This window comes from Lithobates pipiens, unplaced genomic scaffold (genome assembly GCF_037356315.1).
Source record: "Lithobates pipiens isolate NorthernLeopardFrog02 unplaced genomic scaffold, aLitPip1_a1.2 Scaffold_18, whole genome shotgun sequence".
In the NCBI taxonomy this organism is placed as follows: domain Eukaryota; kingdom Metazoa; phylum Chordata; class Amphibia; order Anura; family Ranidae; genus Lithobates; species Lithobates pipiens.
Genome location: NW_027507758.1, coordinates 566,377,761 through 566,401,916, shown reverse-complemented (window position 1 = coordinate 566,401,916; position 24,156 = coordinate 566,377,761). Strand labels below are relative to the sequence as shown.

Below are 24,156 nucleotides of genomic sequence, written 5' to 3'. Positions count from 1 at the left end.
TGGGAGTGTCAGTGAAATGTTACTGACACCCCCAGATCAGTTCGCATATCGCAGTGCGATCTGCAAACTCGGATCGCATGGTGTGAACACCCATGCGATCCGATTCTGCTGCGGGCCAAAAAAAGGGTCCCGTGCGAATTTGCGGCGGGTGCGGCAGGTGTGGCGAATGGCTGAACTCGAATCGCACAGAGATCGGATGTGATTTGCACTGCAGTGCGGTGCGAATCACATTCGTTCTCATAAACCGCTGCAATGTGAACCCAGCCTTAGTGACACTGGCGACGGGGGGTGATCACGGGGTTAAACCTTTATTGGGGGGGTTAGGGGGGTACATTAGAACTAAAGGGGGCTAACCCTAACTGCCCTAACAGTTATTACAGTCACAAATGACACCAATGCAAAAAAAAAAAAAAAAAAATGACATTGGTGTCACTGTGACTGGGGGGCAGGGGTAATTGGGGGGGTGATCGGGGGGTAAAGGGGGGGTGTGAGTGTGCCTGGCATGTTCTACTGTGTGTGTAGAGTGTTGGTGCAACTCACCGATCCGCTCTCCTCCGTGTCGGAACGAAAAATACCGACACGGAGGAGAGAATACATCACTTCCTCTCCTGTGTTTACATTACAGGAGAGGAAGTGATGTCACGGGGGATTTCTATTCGTCGGGAGCGATCGCGAGGGGGTGGCCATGAATGAATGGCTGCCCCCTCGTCCCGGATCGCTCCCGGACGAAAACCGACCGCCGCAGGCACCGGGCGGAGGCCCGATCGGGCCCCCGACCCGCGGGAAGGCAGGGACGTACATGTACGCCAATATGCCTGCCAGTGCCATGCTGTCGACGTACATCGTCGTGCGGCGGTCGGCAACTGGTTAAAGACCTTGTTGGCATCCAGTGACATCAATGACTTTTTGGAGCTTCAATTTGGGATTATAAACACTCTATATAGAGAGCAGTCCAAAAGCAGACCCAGGCCCTCAAAGCTGGCATAATGTAATTAGGTCCCCAACTGCAAGTGAACTAGCTTAAAATAAAGCCATGTTTATGCTAAAGATATATCAATAGGTTTTGGATTCATTCAGGGTGGGTCACCACTGGGGAAGGGACAGAAGGACCTATCTAGGGATGAGCCGTACACCCCCCTGTTCGGTTCGCACCAGAACCTGCGAACAGACCTAAACTTCGTGTGAACGTTAGAACCCTATTAAAGTCTATGGGACTCGAACATTCACAATCTAAAGTGCTAATTTTAAAGGCTAATATGCAAGTCACTGTCCTAAAAAGTGTTTGGGGACCTGGGTCCTGCCCCAGGGGACATGGATCAATGCAAAAAAACTTTTTAAAAATGGCCGTTTTCAAATACAGAAATGATATTGGGTTACGACATGTGGAATATTAAATATCAACTAGCAAACAGCACCTGTGGATTTAGAACCAGAGCAGAAACAGCTGACATGGAAATTCTTATGGTAACTAAGAGACCAAATCTGAGTCAGACAATGCAAATATTCATGGTTTATAAAATAGGTAAAGCAGAACTGTAGGTAAAGTGCAAAAACTAATTTTAACAATATGTGTAGAGTAAGTAAGTGAAAAGATTTTTTATATGTGTAGTAGTACTTGTTAGGGAGCTGCTGGATAGATAGGTCTAGGGATGAGCTTCGAGTTCGAGTCGAACTCATGTTCAACTCGAACATTGCCTGTTCGCCTGTTCAGCGAACAGTGAACAATTTGGGCTGTTCGCTGCAAATTCGAAAAGCCGGAACACCCTATACAAGTCTATGGGAGAAATCTAAAGTGCTTTGGGGACCTGGGTCCTGCCCCAGGGGACATGGATCAATGCAAAAAAAAGTTTTAAAAACTGAAGTTTTTTCAGGAGCAGTGATTTTAATAATGATTAAAGTGAAACAATAAAAGTGTAATATTCCTTTAAATGTTGTACCTGGGGGGTGTCTATAGTATGCCTGTGAAGGGGCGCATGTTTCTGGTGCTTAGAACTGTCCCTGCACAAAGTGTCATTTGTGCAGGAAAAAAAGTCTTTTAAATTGCGGCTATATTGTCGGCTCCCGTAATACAGAGAACACTCAATGAGTGTTCTCTGTATTAGCCGACAATTCATTCATTGATTAAAAAAAAAAAAAAGCGTGAGGTTCCCCTAAATTCAATTACCAGGCCCTTCAGGTCTGGTATGGATATTAAGGGGAACCCCGTGTCAAAAAAAAAAAAAAAAAAAAAAACATTGTGGGGATCCCAGCGCTGACATTTCTTATATTAGGAAGGCGAGGCCACCCGTCACCTGACCCCGCCCCTCTGATGCTGGTGAGGGGAGCCAGGGATTCCCTAATGAGGTATGGGTGACCCCGCCCCCTCTGATGTAACGGAAACCTGCGTTACATCAGAGGGGGATGGGGTCACCCATACGTCACTGGGGAACCCCATAGCTTTCCTCACCAGCGTCAGAGGGGGTGGGGTCAGGTGACGGGTGGCTCCGCCCTCCTAATATAAGAAACATCAGCACTGGGATCCCCGCAGTGTTGCCGCAGTGGAGACAGAAGACGGATGCATGGACAGCGCTGGACTGAGAGATCCCCCATCGCTGGATATGATCATCCATCGCTGGACCCGGGAGATCCGTCTCTGGATAGCAAGAGTGGATTAGCACCGCTGGAATCTTTTTTTTATTTTTTTTATTTTTAATAAAGGAATTTTTCAAAAGTGTGTGTTGTCTTATTTAACAATTTTTACACTTTCTTTGTGAAATGGTAGGGGTACTTTTGTACCCCTTTACCATTTCAAACGGGGGGGATCTGGGGGTCCCCTTGTTAAAGGGGGCTTCCAGAATCTGATAAGCCCCACGCCCACAGACCCCCACAACCACCGCTCAGGGTTGTGGGGATGAAGCCCTTCTCCACATCAACATGGGGACAAGATGCTTTGAGGGGTCACAGACCCCCAAAGCATCCTCCCAATGTTGAGGGCATATGGCCTGGTATGGTTCAGGAGGGGGGGGCGCTCTCTCATCCCCCCTCTTTTCCTGCGGCCTGCCAGTTTGCCTGCTCGGATAAAGGGTCTGGTATGGATATTTAGGGGGACCCCCACGTCAAATTTTTTTTTTAATTTGACACGGGGTTCCCCTTAATATCCATACCAGACCTGAAGGGCCTGGTAATTGAATTTAGGGGAACCCCCACGCTTTTTTGAATGAATGAATTGTCGGCTAATACAGAGAACACTCATTGAGTGATTTTAAAAGACTTTTTTTTCCTGCACAAATGACACTTTGTGCAGGGATGCAGGGACAGTTCTAAGCACCGGAAACATGCGCCCCTTCACAGGCATACTATAGACACCCCCCAGGTACGACATTTAAAGGAATATTACACTTTTATTGTTTCACTTTAATCATTATTAAAATCACTGCTCCTGAAAAAACGTCAGTTTTTAAAACTTTTTTTTGCATTGATCCATGTCCCCTGGGGCAGGACCCAGGTCCCCAAACACTTTTTAGGACAGTAACTTGCATATTAGCCTTTAAAATTAGCACTTTAGATTTCTCCCATAGACTTGTATAGGGTCTTCCGGCTTTTCAAATTTCCCACGAACAGCCCAAATTGTTCACTGTTCGCTGAACAGGCGAACAGGCAATGTTTGAGTCGAACATGAGTTTGACTCGAACTCGAAGCTCATCCCTAGGCCTATCTATCCAGCAGCTCCCTAACAAGTACTACTACACATATAAAAAATCTTTTCACTTACTTACTCTACACATATTGTTAAAATTAGTTTTTGCACTTTGCCTACAGTTCTGCTTTACCTATTTTATAATCCATGAATATTTGCATTGTCTGACTCAGATTTGGTCTCTTAGTTACCATAAGAATTTCCATGTCATCTGTTTCTGCTCTGGTTCTAAATCCACAGGTGCTGTTTGCTAGTTGATATTTAATATTCCACATGTCTTAACCCAATATCATTTCTGTATTTGAAGACTGCTTCCCAGATTAAGCTTGCTGTTTGTATTATCTTTAAAATTTGCTTTATCTTCTGTTTCAGCTCTAGCAAACTGCAACGAACAAAGTGACATTTCTAACAAATGGATTTGTTAGACAGCCAAACTTTTAGCCAGGACACGCCTTGTGGCTTTCTGTGAACCTCATAATACCTATCAGATCTCATTCTCTTCTTTCTTTGCAATTCCATCTTTCACACAGACTATCTGAATTAGAAAAAGAACATTTATACTTGAGCCATGTTTCCCAAAAATGTATTCGGCATTATTTGCTTATTTGCAATGCTACATTTATCAAATGGATTTGTAAGTATTGTTAGAATTTACTTTTTTGATTTTTTTAAGGGTGGTTTATTTTATAACAATATTTTTAATGTGTTGCCCTCAAGGAAAGTGAGAGGCTCATTTGGTGAAAGACACGCCAATCAATTTTTGTTGCCAGTCTTTGGCCCCAGATTTCTTGTAGCTGTTAGGTAGCTGGAGGACTGCAAACAAACTGCCTTGTTTGGCTTGATGCAGCTCTGTTAGAAAACCGATGTAGTGAAATGTTATTTGGCATGAGTCCTGATAAAGCTGTTAGATATATGTTGGCTACTGGATGTTCATTCTTATGTACCATAAGTATAACCCTTTAGCTATAAGGCATGTTATTATTGTTATTTTTATTTTATTATTATTATTATTATTATTATTATTATTATTATTTTTAATACATGCATTTTGGATGTTTGGTCCATTTTAAAAATGATGTTCCCTCACTTTCTTATACCTCAGTGTCAGGATCACTGCACCAGAATTAGCAGATTAACAGCAGAGTGTTAATCTCAGTTTTTGTCAACTTTGTTATTTAGTTAAAAAAAACACAGCAAAAGAAAGGAAACCCCATAGAGATTGTCAGGGGTGTATTCTACCAGAATATAACCAAAACTGAAATAACCATACTGAAATATTAACTGTAAAATAATAAACCCAAGTATAGTGAAAACATGGTTTTAGTTTTGGAAAGAGTAGGGAATATAGGGTTGCCACCCCTAAAACCGAACACATATAAATGACACAGGTTCTGAGACTAATTTAGTGCCGATAAGGCACCAAGTAAGTTTAATTACCACCTTAATCAGCCACATAACCTGTGTAATCAATATGTGTTTGGGTTTAAAGGGATGAAGTGGAAACTCTAAGTGAAAACGGTACTTAAAATTCCTGCCAGTTTGTTTTTTGCTGACTGTGCCATTTGGGAGATTTCCCTTAACTTCCTGTGCCAATTAACGTCCTGTCCCAGAGATGAAAAAGGAATCAGTGAAGTGAATTTTCCTCTTAAACAACTGGCATGTGGGAAATTGACCCCCACATATCTTATTTTGGTGACAGATGTTTCTGTTTCCCATTACTTTATGTCTCCGTAAAAATGGTCACCAAAACAAATTGAGAGGTTGAATTTATCTAGGGGGGGGGGGGGGGTAGATAGCAAAAAAACAAATCCGTCTTTGCTATATTCAAAACTAGATAAACAAAGTTTTGATTATACAAACACATTACATTCTGTTGTTACTGTGTGTTGAATATGAGTTTTTTTAAATCTTTAAAATTTGAATCTTGTAAAAAAACAAGCATTTTCCAGATTTCTGCTCTTCTCCTGAATTATATAATGGAAGCATATAAAAAAATGCAGAATATATAGAATGACTTATGTCAGAGCCTGCCCCCAGGAGCTTACAGTCTACTGTATCGACCACAGTCACATACACATATAATCTCTGGGGGTGATTTGATCAGAAGCTATTTCATCTACTAACTATATGGTTAGAAAGATTCCAGAGTATCTGGATAGAATTACTGTGATCAAAACAAAAATACATTGCTAAAGCTGGATGTTCCTGTGGATAAGTGGGATTGACAATCACTTTGTAATCTCTTTGATCCCCATCACATAAAAGGAGAAAAGGCTCTCCTTTACTGTTAAGTTCAAAAGAAGTAAAGTTCATAAGGCTATCAAGTTTGCATAAAAGAAATGTATAAGTTCTATACTTTGAGGAGTTGGTGGGGGGCTATCTTGGTTAAATTTTGCTCTACAATTTTAGGCTTGTGTTGATGCCATCAGATTGACATCAGTTTGAGAACACTCTTTCTGGAGTTTGAGCACCTTCTGAGATCATTCAGATTTCAATGACATATGCATTTGTCCTGGAGTTGAAATCCTTCTGACCTGCATTTTACCTGCTTCAAGCAAGTTTTACATCCCCTTTGACTTGTATCTGAATGCAAAATATTTTAAAAGCAAACAAAAAACCTGTTGACGCAGACCCTCAAAATGATGTTTGGTTGGCCAACTATAAATACCCTTTGAGGAATTGAAGTTTGTATGCCTTGTGGGCTACATAAAAAGCGTTTGGTTTAGATATTTTGCAACCCCCCCATCCCCAAACGCCAATGTAAAATTTCTAAATAGAAAAAAACAAAAACCTCCTTACCAAAAAAGTAACATTGTTCTTATTTACCAACAATGTGTTTAAGTCATTTTATTTTGGGAATGGGGGCTACAAAATAGCCTGATTGTGTATTGAAAATAAAGTTTTTTGTTCAATCTGAAGGATACCTGTTTGTTGGTAGGGATAAGCCGAACACCCCCCGGTTCATTCGCAGCAGAACATGCGAACATGCAAAAAATTTGTGCAAACACTGTTATAGTCTATGGAACACTAACATGAAAAACTGTGCTAATTTTAAAGGCTTATATGCAAGTTATTGCCATAAAAAGTGTTTGGGGACCTATGCCCTCTGGGTCTGGTATGAATTTTAAGGGGAACCCCACGTCAATTGTTTTTTTTTTTTAAATGGTGTGGGGTACCCCAAAATCCATACTAGGCCCTTCAGGTCTGGTATGGATATTAAGGGGAACCCCGTGCCAAAATGTAAAAAAATGGCATGGGGTCCCCCCAAAATCCATACTAGGTCCTTCAGGTCTCGTATGATTTTAAGGGGAACCCTGCGCCAAACTTTTAACTAAAAATGGTGTAGGGTCCCCCCAAAATCCATACCCTTATTTGAGCATGCAACCTAGCAGGCAGCAGGAAAAGAGGGGGGCGATAGAGCGACACCACTCCTAAACTGTACCAGGCCCCATGCCCTCAACATGGGGAGGGTTCTTTTGGGGTCACTTGAAAACACCTTGACTCCATGTTGATGGGGACAAGGGTCTCTTCCCCACAACCCTTGCCCAGTGGTTGTGGGGGTTTGCAGGCGGGGGGCTTATCGGAATCTGGAAACCCCTTTTAACAAGGGACCCCCAGATCCTGCCCCCCCCCCTATGTGAATGGGTATCAGGTATATTGTATCCCTACACATTCACCAAAAAAAGTGTCAAAAAAGTAAAAATTACAGTTTTGGACAATTCCTTTATTAAAAAAAAAAAATTTAAATGTCCTGCAATGTCCTTTCATCTTCAATCACAGCAACGATGACCCAAAAAAAAAAATTAATAAAACGGAAAAACTCTGCCTCCATGGGATCAAATGGGGGAGCTTTGATCTGCATATGATGTCAGTTAAGGGAATCCTATGTAATGACAAAGTTATTTCTGGATAAATAGGCTCATAGGGAAATGTAAAAATAGCTATCTTCTTTAAGGTTATACAAATGTGAGAGCCAGACTGATTAAACAATCGACATGCTAGTTAAAAAAGAAAACCATGACCTATGGTATTTATTTTTTTCGGAGAAGTTTGTACCGCCAGTAATTCTTCAACCCTGCCTTGATGTAAGCACAATCGGGAGCTGTGGACAAATTACATGCCTTAGCAGAGTAAGAACCAAATACATTGTTCAGATGTCAATTCTAGGAAAGAAAAGTCGTGAGAATGTACAACTAATGGGATTAATTGATTTATTAGATGACAGGACCAAACGTGGTTTATGGCTCAATCTTCTTCTTTTTTTGTGATCAAAGAACAAAATCGAAATTAGTTTGTTTTTGGGCAGGGCAATGTTGTATGCAATTACTGTAAAAGAATTCTAACCACAATTATTACTACCGGTACTTCATTATGAAAGCAGGATCATAGCTAGGTAATATGTTAGACAAACTTTTTTTTTTTTTGCAAAGTGTAGAATATTCTGCAAAAATAAATAAATAAAGCAAAGCTACCAATTGAGTTGCAAAACACAACTGAATTAATTTTCACATCTTGGAAAGGAACACTTTAAAAGGGCATATGTTTAAAGGGTCAAAAAGTCATAGTATGGTGAAAGAAGCAGACTAGTGGGCTGAACCTGTCCCTATCATCCTGTTTGTCATTGTTTGTGGGCGGGGTCACTTTGCCTTGCACTTATGGTTACCTTTCGCATGTTTGCGCTCACCAATGGCTGGGACCAAATGGTGGCTGCGTTTATGTGAAAATCAAACATTATGACGATTCCCAGGCTTAGAGATGAGATGTTCACAGTGTGCGGCAAAACAGTACAGAGCTATTCTGTTCTGTCCCGTGTCACTACACATCTTGATTAATGACAGTTTGCATTTAGGAGGGACACTGCTGAGCCCATGCCCTCGCCACCAGTCCAGCGTACCTCTGCTTCCTCAATCCCAGCAACAGAATAAAGTTCCACTGGGCACCTACTGTGGTTCTCATGCATACTCTAGTAACTCCTTCTCTCCTGTACCATGCAGCCAAGTAAATGTTGTTTCAGAATTGCGAGTTCAGTCCGAGACACCTTTGGTGAACCGACCACTAGGGTAACCAGGACACCAATGCCATTGCTAACAAAGGACCTGTCACCTTCATCAGGTACCATGCTTCGTGAATGGCAGCTTTGTACTTTGCACTAGTTCTGGTTACCCATCGCAACTGCATTCCTCCTACTTGTTTTGCCAAGTTAACCTTTTAGTAGTGGCTTTGCTTCGGAACCACATGTCCTTTACTGACCCTGTTCTTTCACATGCCAGGGACCATCATGCACCCCTTTGAATGACTTCAGACCAGGCTTAGAACAATTTGACAACTATTATTGTAACTCTTCATTGCAGAACATATAACAGACGCAACATAGTCCAGACCCTAAACTAAGTAGTGGAGGTGGCTGCCCAGGCATACCTTTGCAGGTGTTTATTCACAAATGGCGATCTCTGATAGCTGGTAGTGTCCACTGGAACCCCTGCATCTCGTGGGGTCACATACTGGCTCTTGCAACCGCTCTAAAGAATTCATGAACTGGATCTTCCCCTTATTTATAAATCAAACAGGATGGAAGGCCGACCTAAGACCAAAAGCCCAGGAACTGAGGTCCTAAAAGTTAACTCTTTCTCTGCCTGGGAGAGCCAACTATCTTGCTAGGGCAGTACACTGTAGGCAACCTGCCTACATGTTCTACCTGTGAGAGCTACCTATCATAATTTCTGACTTTGTTCATATCCAACCCCTGTGTGTTCAGATTCTCCATAGTAAAAAATAATGCTAGTCTTGAACATTACTGCTGTACGAGAGTAAGGAGTGAGTCCCATAAAAGCAGCACTAGCAATTTGTAAAATGGTCATTAGATAGGTGTCTTGATGAAAATAGATGATGGCACATGGTTCCACCTACTCATTATGTCTGCAGCAGGTAACATTACTGCAATTGTGGTCTAGCGAGGACTTCCTCCAGCCTCTTAACAGAAGTTCCATGCTTCTGTGTGGACCTGGGGTTGGGGGTAATATATGCACTAGCAATACATTAATCACAGTTGCAACACTTTGCAGGCCTAAATCCAAATATGACACAAAGGGGGTTATTTACTAAAAGAAAATCCACTTTGCACTGCAAGTGCACTTGAAAGTGCACTTGGAAGTAAAGTTGATGTAGATCCTAGGGGGATATGCAAGGAAAATAAAAAACAGCATTTTAGCTTGCACGTGATTGGATGATAAAATCAGCAGAGCTTCCACTAATTTCAGATCTACCCCTTAGATTTAGAGTGGCTGCATTTCCAAGTGCACTTGCAATGCACTTTCATGTGCACTTTCAGGGCAAAGTGGTTTTGCCTTTCGTAAATAACCCCCAATGATTGTTATTTAATGATTGTACATTTTAACAGTGGTTGGGAGAAGGGTAGATCACATGGATAGGGTATCTGTGTTGCAAATGTGCATCTTGTAACCTCACCCAATTTATGAGCCTGGTTTTTATATTTTTATATATGTAGCACTAACCCTGAAGGAGCTGCTGGTTTTATTGGGCTTACCGTTACCTTCTTGACTGCTTCTGCGTCTAGGAATTCCTGTGGTAGATGGCCCAAAGAAATGTGGAAACTGAAACTGGATCTTCTTTTGGGTTATTTATTTGAAACGGTAACAGAGTCTCTCAATGAAGGGTAGAGGGTTAGGAGTAAGTTCAGGTACTTTAGAATGCAAAAAATGGAAAGTCTCTGACCTCCTCTCACTAGGCCTAGCAGCCAGTAGGGTGTCAGGTAAAGTCTCTGCCACAGACTTGTGATGTACACTTGAGCGTAGGATGTTTGACAAAGTCTCTGCCACAGACTTGTGCGTTACTGTGGGACGTAGACAAATTTAAAAAGCTATCATACAGTAGCAGTATCTCTCAGCCGATCCGGCAATACCGTATTAGTGTACAGTGCCTTGCAAAAGTATTCTGCCCCCTTGAACTTTTCAACCTTTTGCCACATTTCAGGCTTCAAACATAAAGATATAAAATTTAAATTTTTTTGTGAAGAATCACCAACAAGTGGGACACAATTGTGAAGTGGAACGAAATCTATTGGATTTTTGAAACTTTTTTAACTAATAAAAAAATGAAAAGTGGGGCATGCAAAATTATTCGGCCCCCTTGCATTAATACTTTGTAGAGCCACCTTTTGCTGCGATTACAGCTGCAAGTCGCTTGGGGTATGTCTCTATCAGTTTTTCACATCGAGAGACTGAAATTCTTGCCCATTCCTCCTTGCAAAACAGCTCGAGCTCAGTGAGGTTGGATGGAGAGCGTTTGTGAACAGCAGTTTTCAGTTCTTTCCACAGATTCTCGATTGGATTCAGGTCTGGACTTTGACTTGGCCATTCTAACACCTGGATACGTTTATTTGTGAACCATTCCTTTGTAGATTTTGCTGTATGTTTGGGATCATTGTCTTGTTGGAAGATAAATCTCCGTCCCAGTTTCAGGTCTTTTGCAGACTCCAACAGGTTTTCCTCCAGAATGGTCCTGCATTTGGCTGCATACATCTTCCCCTCAATTTTAACCACCTTCCCTGTCCCTGCTGAAGAAAAGCAGGCCCAAACCATGATGCTGCCACCACCATGTTTGACAGTGGGGATGGTGTGTTGAGGGTGATGAGCTGTGTTGCTTTTACGCCAAACATATAGTTTTGCATTGTGGGCAAAAAGTTAGATTTTGGTTTCATCTGACCAGAGCACCTTTTTCCACATGTTTGGTGTGTCTCCCAGGTGGCTTGTGGTAAACTTTAGACAAGACTTTTTATGGATATCTTTGAGAAATGGCTTTCTTCTTGCCACTCTTCCATAAAGGCCAGATTTGTGCAGTGTACGACTGATTGTTGTCCTATGGACAGACTCTCCCACCTCAGCTGTAGTTCTCTGAAGTTCATCTAGAGTGATCATGGGCCTCTTGGCTGCATCTCTGATCAGTCTTCTCCTTGTCTGAGCTGAAAGTTCAGAGGGACGGCCAGGTCTTGGTAGATTTGCAGCGGTCTGATACTCCTTCCATTTCAAAATGATCGCTTGCACAGTGCTCCTTGGGATGTTTAAAGCTTGGGAAATCTTTTTGTATCCAAATCCGGCTTTAAACTTCTCCACAACAGTATTACGGACCTGCCTGGTGTGTTCCTTGGTCTTCATGATGCTCTCTGCGCTTTCAACAGAACCCTGAGACTATCACAGAGCAGGTGCATTTATACAGAGACTTGATTACACACAGGTGGATTCTATTTATCACCATCAGTCATTTAGGACAACACTGGATCATTCAGAGATCCTCGCTGAATTTCTGGAGTGAGTTTGCTGCACTGAAAGTAAAGGGGCCGAATAATCTTGCACGCACCACTTTTCAGTTTTTTATTTGCTAAAAAAGTTTAAATTATCCAATAGATTTCGTTCCACTTCACAATTGTGTCCCACTTGTTGGTGATTCTTCACAAAAAATTAAAATTTTATATCTTTATGTTTGAAGCCTGAAACATGGAAAAAGGTTGAAAAGTTCAAGGGGGCCGAATACTTTCGCAAGGTACTGTAGATTCAGGTTATGTCCTTCAACTAAGCCTCCAGGCTCCTTCAAAGAAACCAGCCTTGTGCACGGCCTTCTCCTGAAGAGTCCTCCCCTGGGGTTTTTCCAGTTGCTGGGCCTCTCCCTTCAGGTGAGACGGCACTGGACCACCTTTGGATCAATAGGCCCCAAAATCCATTCAGGCCTGTCCCTGCAGTTGCGTTGTCTCAGGCTAGCCAGCTCAGAGACTCGAAATGCATGGTTTTGCACACCAGGCCAGGAGGTCCATGGGGCTGGGTCAGGAGAACCACCTGAACCGAACAGGCAGAAAAAAATCTCCGGAACCCCCGAAGCATGTGATGTCAGTACCTTAAATGCCACCTCCCAGAATGCACAGCAAGAGAACACTCCCACTGGGCTGGTTCCGAAAGAACAGTGGCATTCAATACACCCAGCTAAACGGCTTTCTTACTCTTGCCGGCGGTGACAGAGACAGCTGCAGTCAAGGAGAACCAGTGTAACCCAGCTGGACTGGTATTGAAACCAGAAATTTAGAAAATTAGCCCCAAAACCCAACTGTGGTTTCAGGAAAATTAACTTTGAAAAAAAAAACAAAGTGCCTGTTCATCAGGAGCCAGCGCTACATATATGTAAGATAAAAACACATTTTTTATTAGAATGCATTTCTGCAGTGCTTGTTTAAATTTGACACCTAAATTGTGTTAAGCTGGTAAGGAGGAATTACTTTTGGATAGAGTAAAGAGGGCTAAGACCAGGGATGTCATCCTTTCCTTTTTTTTTCTGCCTGGCTAGTCTCTGACCTGGAAGAAGCATGAAAATAGCATAGCTGGTATGCACCCAGTTGTTTCTCCTTGTTCTTTTTTAACCTTCTCTTTTTTTCAATTGCAGGCTCGATACTTTCAACCCCAAACCAAGGTAATTACAATCCTAAACACCAATAGCGCAGCGCTAGTCCTATATCCAAGTGTCAAAATATGTATGAAATAATCACTATAAATCATATTGCTATACAAAATATCACTGTGGAAATTGAGATTTGTGACAAATCAAATAAAAACTGAAAATAATTATCCAAATAAATGTCCTCCAGTGCACTATTTTAGTGTCTAATAAAACAGTCCATAGGTGTAAATTCTTGTGGTTTCCTTAATACTGATTAATCCATGCAGTATTGCTCCATATATATATTCAATCGTGCCATCACTTTAGTGATCCACCCCCTGTGGTAATATCCTCACCTCAGGGTATGTGACCTCACAATTAAGTTTGCTTAATCCACTCCTGGACTCACTAAACATGGGATCTCCAAGCTCCTGTGCTGATCCTTAAATCAGTGCTCCTCTGTACATATAATGAAAACAAGCTACATAGTGCTTATATCCTTTTAAACTTTATTGAAACATCAAGAGATGTACTCACACTTTTCTGGTGCTTTCAGTGCACCAATCTATAGCAAACAGTCAGTTAAAACATCAGGTGAAGCCGCACAGCCGTAGTCTAACAGCAGCTCCTCATGAGGCTACTGCTGCCTGGACCATCCTCTCCACTACCCTTCACATTTTGACACAGAGATCACGTGTCTTCCTCAGTAGAAGTTCAATCCCCTGAGGAAGACACGTGATCCCTGTGTCAACATACATAGGGGAGGGGAGAGGACGGTGTAGGCAGCGATAGCCTCGTAAGAAGCGAGGAGCTGCTTAGACTACGGCTGTGTGGCTTCACTTGAAGTTTTAACTGACTGTTTGCTGTAGATTGGTGTGCTGCAAGCACCAGAAAAGTGTGAGCACCTCTCTTGATGTTTTAATAAAGTGGTTTTAAAGTGGTTGTAAACCCTTACAAACCACTTTGACCTACAGGTAAGCCTAGATTAAGGCTTACCTGTAGGTCCAAGAAATACCTCCTAAACCTATACGATTTAGGAGATATTTACCTGAAGACAGCCACCGCTGTCTACGGCACATGCGCCGTAGACAGCGGCGCGCAGGCGCACTGGGTAAGCCGCAGATCGCGGGAGTGACGTCATCGCTGCTCCAGCGAATAACAGGGCAGGCGGAGCGAGACCCACGGAGACCCACCAAGAAGATGGACGCTCGGAACTACAGGGGACAGCGATGCATAGTAGTCCATTATGCTTTACCTTTGCAGGGAATCAAAGAGGAAGTAAACCCATTAGGGTTTAGTTCCTCTTTAAAAGGATTTAAGCACTATGTAGCTTGTTTTCATTATATGTACGGAGGAGCACTGATTTAAGAATCAGCCCATGCTCTTTTGTAGAAGCTACATGCTATTGGGCTCCTGCCTGCCCACCAACATGCCAGGAATAGGGATGAGCTTCGTGTTCAAGTCGAAGATACGTTCGACTCGAACATCGGCTGTTCGCCCGTTCGGTGAAGTCCGAAAGTTTTGGTCCGTTCGCGCCAAATTCGTGTGGCGCTCACGGCCTACAATGCACTGCGATGGCGCAGTGCATTGCTGGCTCATGATTGGCCAAGCATGCACTGTGACCCCGCATGCTTGGCCAATCGCAGCGCCAGCAGCGAGGAGAGCCATGATTGGCCACAGGCAGGATGCCTATGGCCAACCATAGCTCAGGCTGTGTAGTGCACGCCCCACACTATATAAGGCCGCCAGCGCGGCGGCCTTGTGTAGTGTGTTGGCGTCTGAAGCAGTGGGTGTTCTGTGTACCTTCAACACAGTACACACCGATCATTTTCGGGCGATTTTCGATCTTGCTGTTGTGTAGTGGTTGTTGTCTGCGTGCCCTGACCGCAGTATACACCGCTATATTCACCTCACCTATATAGCTAGTGATCTATCTTTTATAATAGAGCTTACAGTCAGTAGTGTTAGGAGCTTGTGCGTGCTGTCTGCGTGCTCTGTACCCAGTACATACCGCTATATCCACCTACATAGCTCTTCTCTATTTGAGCCCCCTTGCCATCTGCAGGAGTTATTGGAAGTTGTGTGTGCCTCCAGCACAGCACAGTATACATCTGTATATACCCCTTTATCTTTGGTGTTCTATAATAAAGGCATCTGCAGGAGTTAGTGGGTGTTGTGTGCCTCTAGCACAATATACACTACCCAACTGCTTTTTTACCCAACTCCCTTCAGGCCATTACCATGTCTGGAAGGCCAGCAAGGAGAGGCAGACAGGTGCGAGCCGATAAAAGAGGGCAAGCAGGCTTTGTGTCTAGAGACAACAGTGCTGGTCATGGACGCGGTGCATTGTCATCAGCACGTGGCCATGGGACACGCTTGTCCTTTTCAGCAGCTGCACATGTTGAGCCGCAACATGCCAACGACTTGGTAGAGTGGATGACCAAGCCCTCTTCATCCTCCTCATCCTCTCTCACCCAGTCTCAGGGTACTAGCAAAGCAGCTGCCAACGCATCGTCTTCCCTCCTCTCAATGTCATCATCAGTGACTCCTTCCCTAGACCCACCACGTCCTCCTGAGGAGTCTCCTGAACTCTTTGAGCACAGTGTTGGGTACATGCTCCAGGAGGATGCCCAGTGTTTTGTAGCCTCTGATGATGACACTCAGCTAGAGGAAGGCAGTAGCGTGAATGCAGAGAGAGGGGATGCTCAAGAAGGACAGCAATCTGGCAGTCATGTTCCACAAGCTGCAGCATACTGCCAGGTTTGCTACAGCGATGAAGAGGGAGGGGATGATGAGGGCACTGACTCCACGTGGGTGCCTGGTAGGAGAGAGGAGGAGGAGGAGGAGGAGGCACATGTCCAACGAGGCAGGATGCCCTCCAGGGGCCAGCTTAGGGGCAGCACACCGACTGAATCACACCGCAGGGCTCCGCCTGTGCAGGGCGCTGCCTCTGCACGCTATTCTAAAAGTTCTTTGGCGTGAGCCTTTTTTGAGACGAGTGCATCAGATCACACCGCTGCTATTTGCAACATATGTCTCAAGCGTATCTCGCGTGGCCAAAACATCAGCCGCTTGGGCACCACATGCTTGACCAGACATATGTTGACCTGCCATGCAGCTCATTGGCAAGCGTACCTCAAAGACCCACACCAAAGAACAAAGCGGACCTCTCCTTGCTCCTCATCAGCTGGCATCTCCAACCCCACTAGACCTTCAGTTCTCTCTGAAACCTGCTCTGAGAGGAATGAAGGTGTAGAATTAGGTGTGTCACAGCCAAGTGTTTCCGGGCACTCTGCTAGCAGTACACCCACGTCCGATTATAGCAGGCAAATGTCCCTGCCCCAGCTGCTGGACCGGCGAAAGAAGTTCACTCCCAGCCATCCACATGCCCAGCGGTTGAATGCTAGCTTGGCTAAATTGCTAGCACTTCAACTGCTGCCTTTTCAGTTGGTAGACTCGGCCCCCTTCCGTGAGTTTGTACAATGTGCGATTCCTCAGTGGCAGGTCCCCAAACGCCACTTTTTCTCATGGAAGGCGATTCCGGCTCTCTACCGGCATGTGGAAGGCAATGTCCTTGCCTCGCTGGACAGGGCGGTCAGCGGTAAGGTGCATATTACCGCTGACTCATGGTCCAGCAGGCATGGACAGGGATGTTACCTGTCTTTCACGGCCCATTGGGTCACTCTTCTGGCAGCTGGGAAGGATGGAGGACAAGGTGCAGTAGTGTTGGAGGTTGTTCCGCCACCACGCCTCCAAAATGCTACTATTGGTTGTGACACACCTCTCTCCTCCACCCCCTCCTCTTCTTCTTCCTCCATGGCCTCTTCCAGTGCTCTGTCCTCAGAACCAGCGGTGCTTCGTAGGCGTTCCAGGGGCTACGCAAGTACGCAGGCAAAACGATGCCATGCCGTGCTTGCGCTGGTTTGTTTGGGGGACAGGAGCCACACTGGGGCTGATGTTTTGTCAACTCTGCAGGGGCAGGCCGAGAGGTGGTTGACACCACGCCAGCTTAAGCCAGGGATGGTGGTTTGCGACAATGGCACCAACCTCCTCTCCGCCCTCCGACAGGGACAACTGACCCATGTGCCCTGTGTAGCTCACGTCCTTAACCTGGTGGTGCAGCGGTTCTTGGGCAGGTACCCCGGCTTACAGGATGTCCTGAAGCAGGCCAGGAAAGTCTGTGTGCATTTCCGCCGATCATTTAATGCCTGTGCTCGGCTGGCTGAGCTCCAAAAGGAGTTGAACCTGCCCAAGAACCGCCTTATATGTGACATGCCCACCAGGTGGAACTCAACGTTGGCTATGCTGCAGCGGCTGCACACGCAGCAGAGGGCCATCAATGAGTACCTGTGTGACTACGGCACCAGGACAGGGTCAGGGGAGCTCGGTTTTTTCTCACCACGCCAGTGGGGCATGATCAGGGATGCATGCACTGTCCTGTCACCGTTTGAGGAGGCCACAAGGATGGTGAGCAGTGACAGTGCATGCATCAGTGACACTGTACCTCTTGTCCACCTCTTGGAGCATACGCTACATGGAATAATGGACAGGGCACTTGAGGCAGAACAGAGGCAGGAAGAGGAGGACTTCCTTGCCTCTCAAGGCCCCCTTTATCCAGACAGTGTTCCTGCTGTGCCACCCATCACACAGGAAGAGGATGAGGAGGAGGAAGAGGAGGAGGAGGAGGATGATTGTGTCAGCATGGAGGGGGAGGCTGGCACTCAGCATCAGCAGCAGCAGCAGCAGCAGCAGTCTTGTAGGGATGATTTACAGTCCCAAGAAACACGTGGACTTGTACATGGCTGGGAGGAGGTAGCTGCGGATCATGTTGTCCTTAGTGACCCAGAGGACTCCGGACCGAATGCCTCAGCTAACCTACGCTGCATGGCCTCCCTGATTCTGCAATGCCTGCGGAAGGATCCTCGTATTCTTCGGATCAAGGAGAGGGACCATTACTGGCTGGCCACTCTCCTTGATCCACGGTACAAGGGTAAGGTTGCCGACCTTATCTTGCCATCGCAGAGGGAGCAGAGGATGAGACATCTCTGGGAGGCCTTGCAGAAAGGTCTGTGCAACGCGTTCCCAGAGACTGGGAGGTTACAAACTCCTGGTTCTGGACAACGTGTTGCTGAGGCATCGGTCAGAAGGAGCGGTGGAGAAGGTGGCCGTCTGACTGATGCTTTCAGACAATTTTTTAGTCCGCAGCCCCAAGGTATGATCGGTTCCAGCAACCATCGCCAGCGTCTGATTTACATGGTGCAGGAATACCTAGGGGCAAGGTCAGACTTGGACACCTTTCCCACCGAAAATCCTCTGGCTTACTGGGTCTTGAGGATGGATCACTGGCCAGAGCTTGCACAGTATGCAATTGAGCTACTGGCCTGTCCTGCCTCCAGCGTTCTTTCGGAACGCACCTTCAGTGCTGCTGGTGGCTTTGTTACCGATCACAGGGTGCGGCTGTCTACCGAATCAGTTGATCGACTGACCTTCATCAAGATGAATCAGTCTTGGATCACCCACAGCTACCAAGCACCTGAAGCTGATGTAACCAAATAATTCTTTTTGAAATATCACATCCCTTCAAGACTGCCTATGCTGATGCTGAGTGACTGTCCTGTTATGTTGATTGTCTATCCTCTTCCTCCTCCGATGATATGTTGGAAGAACATTTCTGGTTCTGGGTGATGCCATCAGCCCAATTTTTCTGCCCCGTTTAACAGGGGCATTTAAGTACAATTTTTGATGCAATGCTTTGCAGCAGGGCTAATTCCTGCAATAAAACTAGAGTATATGGGAGAGGTTGCAGCGTCGTGGCACCAGCACCAGTGCCTAAAGCCCAATTTTTCTGCCCCTGTTTAACAGGGGCGTTTAATTACAATTTTTGATGCAATGCTTTGCAGCAGGGCTAATTCCTGCAATAAAACTAGAGTATATGGGAGAGGTTGCAGTGTCGTGGCACCAGCACCAGTGCCTAAGGCCCAATTTTTCTGCCCCTGTTTAACATGGACACGTAATTACAATTCTTGATATAATATTTCACAGGAGGGCCCATTCCTGTGCCCACCCAGAGTAACTGTGAGGACTTATAGTCTTGTGGCACCAGCACCACAACCTCCAAAGGTCAATTTTTCTACCACTGTTCAACAATGGCATGTAATTACAATTCTTGATATAATCGTTCACAGCAGGGCGCTCCAGCGCCCACCAAGAGTCACTTTGAGGGCTTACAATGTTGTGGCAAAACCAACACCTTGTTCCGCCATTTCTGCAGAGCATATAGGGCAGGCCCCTACTTTCAAACATCCAACTTACAAACATCTCCTACTTGCAAACGGAAGGAGACAACAGCAAGTGAGATGAAAAAAGATGGACGACAAAACAAATTATACGGGGGTGATAACCCTTCCCTATGTTTTCCAAAAAGCTTAAAAAAATTTTTTTTGACTGGAGCTACACTTTCAAAATGTACCAGTTGAAAATTACAAACAGATTCAACTTAACACAACAAACCTACACATTCCCTGTCTTGTTTGCACCGCCTGTATACTGCTGTTCTGAGTATATAGAGCCTGGGGGCCACACGCATTTCCTTTTTTTAATATGGGTACGGGGTTCCCCTTAATATGTGTACAAGACCCAAATGGGCTGGTAATGGGCAGGGAGGGCTACCCATGCCATTTTTCTCAATGATTTTCAACCATATTGCAGGAACCAGATATAACATTAAAACCGCAAGCAGCTTTAAATGACGTTATTTCCGTTAAATGTCATTTTGTGCAGGGACTGTTCTAAACACGGGAAACACATGGCACTTCACAGGCATACTACAGACACCCCCAGGCACCATATTTAAAGGAATATTTCACTTTTTTTTTCCACTTTAATCGTCATTAAAATCAGTGCTCCCACCAAAACGGACGTTTTTAAAACTTTTTTTTGCATTGACCCATGTCCCCTGGGGCAGGAGCCAGGCCCCCAAACCCTTTTTAAAACAGTATCTTGCATATTAGCCATTAAAATTAGCACTTTTAATTTCGAACGTTCGAGTCCCATAGACTTCAATGGGGTTCTAACGTTCATACGAATTTGGGGTCCGTTCGAAAGTTCTGGTGCGAACCGAACCGGGGGGGTGTTCGGCTCATCCCTAGCCAGGAATAACAGTGGAGAAACATACACTTGATTACAGATCACAAGCCCAGTTATTTCTGCTTCATCAACTGCATTCTCTCTGAGCAGTAGAGGGCAGAAATAGAGAAACATACACTATATTACCATAAGTATTGGAATGCCTGCCTTTATATGCACATTAACTTTAATGGCATCCCAGTCTTAGTCCGTAGATTTCAATATTGAGTTGGCCAACGTTTAGCAGCTATAACAGCTTCAACTCTTCTGAGAAGGCTGTCCACAAGGTTTAGGAGTGTTTCCATGGGAATGTTTGACCATTCCTCCAGAAGCGCATTTGGAGGTCAGGCACTAATGAGGTCTGGTTCGCAGTCTCCGCTTTAATTCATCCCACAGGTGTTCTATAGGGTTTAGGTTCGGACTCTGTGCAGGCCAGTCAAGTTCCTCCACCCCAAACTCACTCATATCTTTATGGCGCTTGCTTTGTGCGCTGATGCCTTCATAGAACTAAGGGGCCAAGCCCAAACCTTGAAAAACAAACCCCACACCACAATACCCCCTCCACCAAATGATTTGGACCAGTACACAAACAAGGTCCATAAAGACATGGATAAGCCAGTTTGGTGTGGAAAAACTTGACTGGCCTGCACAGAGGCCTGATCTCAACCCGATAGAACATCTTTGGGATGAATTAGAGCAGAGGCTGCAAGCCATGCCTTCTCGTCCACATCAGTGTTTGATCTCATAAATGCGTTTCTAAAAGAATGGTCATACATTCCCATAGACATAATCATAAACCTTGTGGACAGCCTTTCCAGAAGAATTTAGCTGTTAAAGCTGCAAAGGGTGGGCCAACTCAATATTGAAACCTACGAACTAAGAGTAAAGTTCATGTGCATGTAAAGGCAGGCATCCCAATAGTGTATAATTCCTGGGTGTGTCCATGAGTCCAAAGGTTTGTGGGAATGCAGGGTATTGTGGGAACCCAAGCGATTGTGGAAAAAGAAGTTAAAGCATCTTATGGTTACTAAAGGGGCCTTCTGCCATGCAACCAATATCCAAAAACAACAAGACACTTCAGGTCAACAAGAGGGTGATGCCTAGAGAAAGCAAATTTCAATATGCCAATCCCAGCATCCCAAAATGCTTTCAGCTCCAACAGCTAGTTAGTTGGTTCTTCTGGACTGGATGATGGTGAATATCTCTGGGCCACAGAAAAGTGGGTTTAATACTTTCCTTTGTGAATGTGTTTTATCTTTAACCTACTGTATTAAAGTTATTACTGGGCTATCTGGTGTGCTTTTTGCCTTGTTGTTTTCTTTACAAGCACATGTTTACAGACTAGAATTAAAATGAAATGTGAATTGCATATTCCCCAATACTGTAATCTGACAAGGTCACACTTCTATTTTGCAGCCATATTACCATTACCATGGATACTCTAGCAGCAGCGAAGAGGTAATAAGAAAACTACAATGGATAAGCAAAACACTGTTAGAAAATTGACAAGGACACTCAAGAATAATAAAACTCCAAAACGTTTGCATTATTCTCCTGATCCAATTGACTCATTGATAAAAAAAAAAAAAAAAAAAAGGACAACGATAACATAATACAATTTGAGCTTGTGTAATGCATGTATCTCATCCAGGACAGCATGCAAGCCATTGGTCTAAGTACACAAAGAGGTTGGTACCAGTTAGTTTATAAGGCAAGAAGCAAGGTCACAGTGAGAAGGCAGGCCAAGATGAATAATGGAGAATCAAAAGTCCAAAGTAGGTCACAAGGCAAGTTAGGTTATAAAAGGAAGGCAGTAAAGCAGGTCTTGTTTCAGGTCGCTGGTGAATTGCCATCCAGTATCTCTTAGTACCAGGCCTGAGCCTTAAATAGGACTTTTGGCAACAAGGACATGATGGGTGTACTTGACCCTATATGCAGAAGTGCATGCCAAACACTTGTAACCTCCTGCACCAGCTCCAACATTGGCTAACGGGAACATCCTGGAATCAGCCAAAATTACTTTTAGCTTTGTTTAGAGTTAAAAGGCTTAGATCTCCTCTCAGGTTATTTTGTTGTCTGTCTCTCCATTGGTGAGATTTAACCTCCGTTCTTGTCCTAGTGATGGGTTATCTCTAGGACAGGAATTGAAGAGATATCTCTCTGACGAGGACAGACAGCAACATAAGTACATTTATTTAGCAGAGTGAGAAGGCATCTGTCAGGTCTTTATTGCGCACTGTGCTTTTCTATCCCAATGACAAATAGGACGCTCTGATTTCTTGTCCTGATGTTACCTGTAGAGGAAGTGAGGAGATGACAAAGAAGCAATAAAAACCTGATGCAGAGCCGGCACTGTGAAAAACTGTAAAAAAAAAAAAAGTTGAGCTTCGGGTTATACGTTTTTGACTCTCTCTCTCTTTTGACTCCCTCTATAACCTTGCAGAGAATAATATCATATTTTTGTTAGTTCCAAAGCTTCTTCTACACATGTGATTCTAAGGTTACCCATACCACACTGTCACCCAGTTTGGCTAATTTGTGAACAAACTGCAACCTCTGTAGACACACTGGCTATGGGAAATTGCCCAATTTCTCTAAGATTTGAGAGACACTAGCTGTGTCTGCTTATTGCACATGTGTCAAACAAAAGGCTCATGGGCCAAATCCAGCCCACCAGGCTATTTTATGTGGCCCTCGCACCTTGGGCTTTTTTTTCAGCGAGAACATGCCAGAACACCTTACCACCACCTCCAGCTCTTGCCCTCTGCTCCCCACCCACCACTGCCCCTTATAAACACAGAAGTCTTCTGTGATTAGAAGGACAGTTTTCCTTTCAATGGTTTGTGGTTCTCACAGATCCCTGCCTGCACGCACTCATGGAAGTGCACGACAGAGACAAATGCCAACTAATGATCTCCCTGCAGCTGAGAGAGAGAGAGATGGACCCGCCTACACTACCAGGAGGTACTAGAGCCGGACCAGGTAGGTGGGCAAGGAAGTTTTTTGGGGGGGGAGTAGAAACAAGGGCTGTGGAGGGAGATGTGTGCAAAGGTTGCGGATAAGGGGTGAGTGGCACAGAGGTCAGAGCCAAGGAGGAGGGGTGAAAGTGAGATGTGGACGGCCTGTGAAAAAAGCTGAACCCTGTTCTCTGTGCATAGCAAACCCCTAAAACCTACCCTCTGTATGTAGTGCATTCCTCAACCCTGTACTCTGTACACAGTGCACCACTGAACTCTGTGTCTGTATGTAGCGCATGCTTAAACCCTGCACATAGCACGCTCCTAACCGGTGCACTCTGTACGTAGCGCACCCTTAAACTCTGCACTCTGTACATAGCGTGCTCCTGAACTCTGCACTCTGTATGTAATACACTCCTGAATTCCCTTCTTTGAACTCTACGCTCTATACATAGCGCACTCCTGAACTCTGCATTCTTAGTTTAAAGATACAAAACCAGAGGGTAACCCTAATGCTGACGCAGCTCATGATGAAATTGTGTTTATGCCCTTGTACACACGGTAGGAAATTCTGACCGAAAATGTCCGATCGGACCGTGTTGTCGGATAATCCGACCATGTGTGGGCTCCATCAGACTTTTGCCGTCGGAATTTCCGACCAACAAAATTTGAGAGCTGGATACAAAATTTTACGACAACGTGGTCCTATCGGACTTTGTCCGTTCGTTTGTAGAGCATTCTGATCGGACAAAGTGCCACGCATGCTCAGATCAAATTACGAGACCAAAGCTATTGGCTACTAGCCGCAACATAGTCCCGTCGCAACAAGCAAACGTCATCACGTTCTGAACGATCTGATTTTCCGACAACTTTGTCCTACCGTGTGTATGCAACAGCAGTTTTGGACAAAATCCACCAGAAAAAAATCAGACGGATTTTGTTGTTGGAATGTCGACCGTG

At 44.7% G+C, this 24,156-nt stretch overlaps 1 protein-coding gene across 1 annotated transcript in view; it reads left to right on the top strand.

Annotated features, from left to right (window-relative positions):
* The first annotated feature begins 4,152 nt into the window (after window positions 1-4,152).
* LOC143989013 (allurin-like) overlaps window positions 4,153-24,156 on the top strand; it is an 80,190-nt gene continuing 60,186 nt past the window's right edge. Inside the window, exons 1-3 of the mRNA XM_077489009.1 lie at window positions 4,153-4,310; window positions 13,121-13,147; window positions 21,656-21,697. Coding sequence (XP_077345135.1) covers window positions 4,245-4,310; window positions 13,121-13,147; window positions 21,656-21,697 — 135 coding nt within the window. The 5' untranslated portion in view covers window positions 4,153-4,244. The remainder of the gene's footprint in view (window positions 4,311-13,120; window positions 13,148-21,655; window positions 21,698-24,156) is intronic.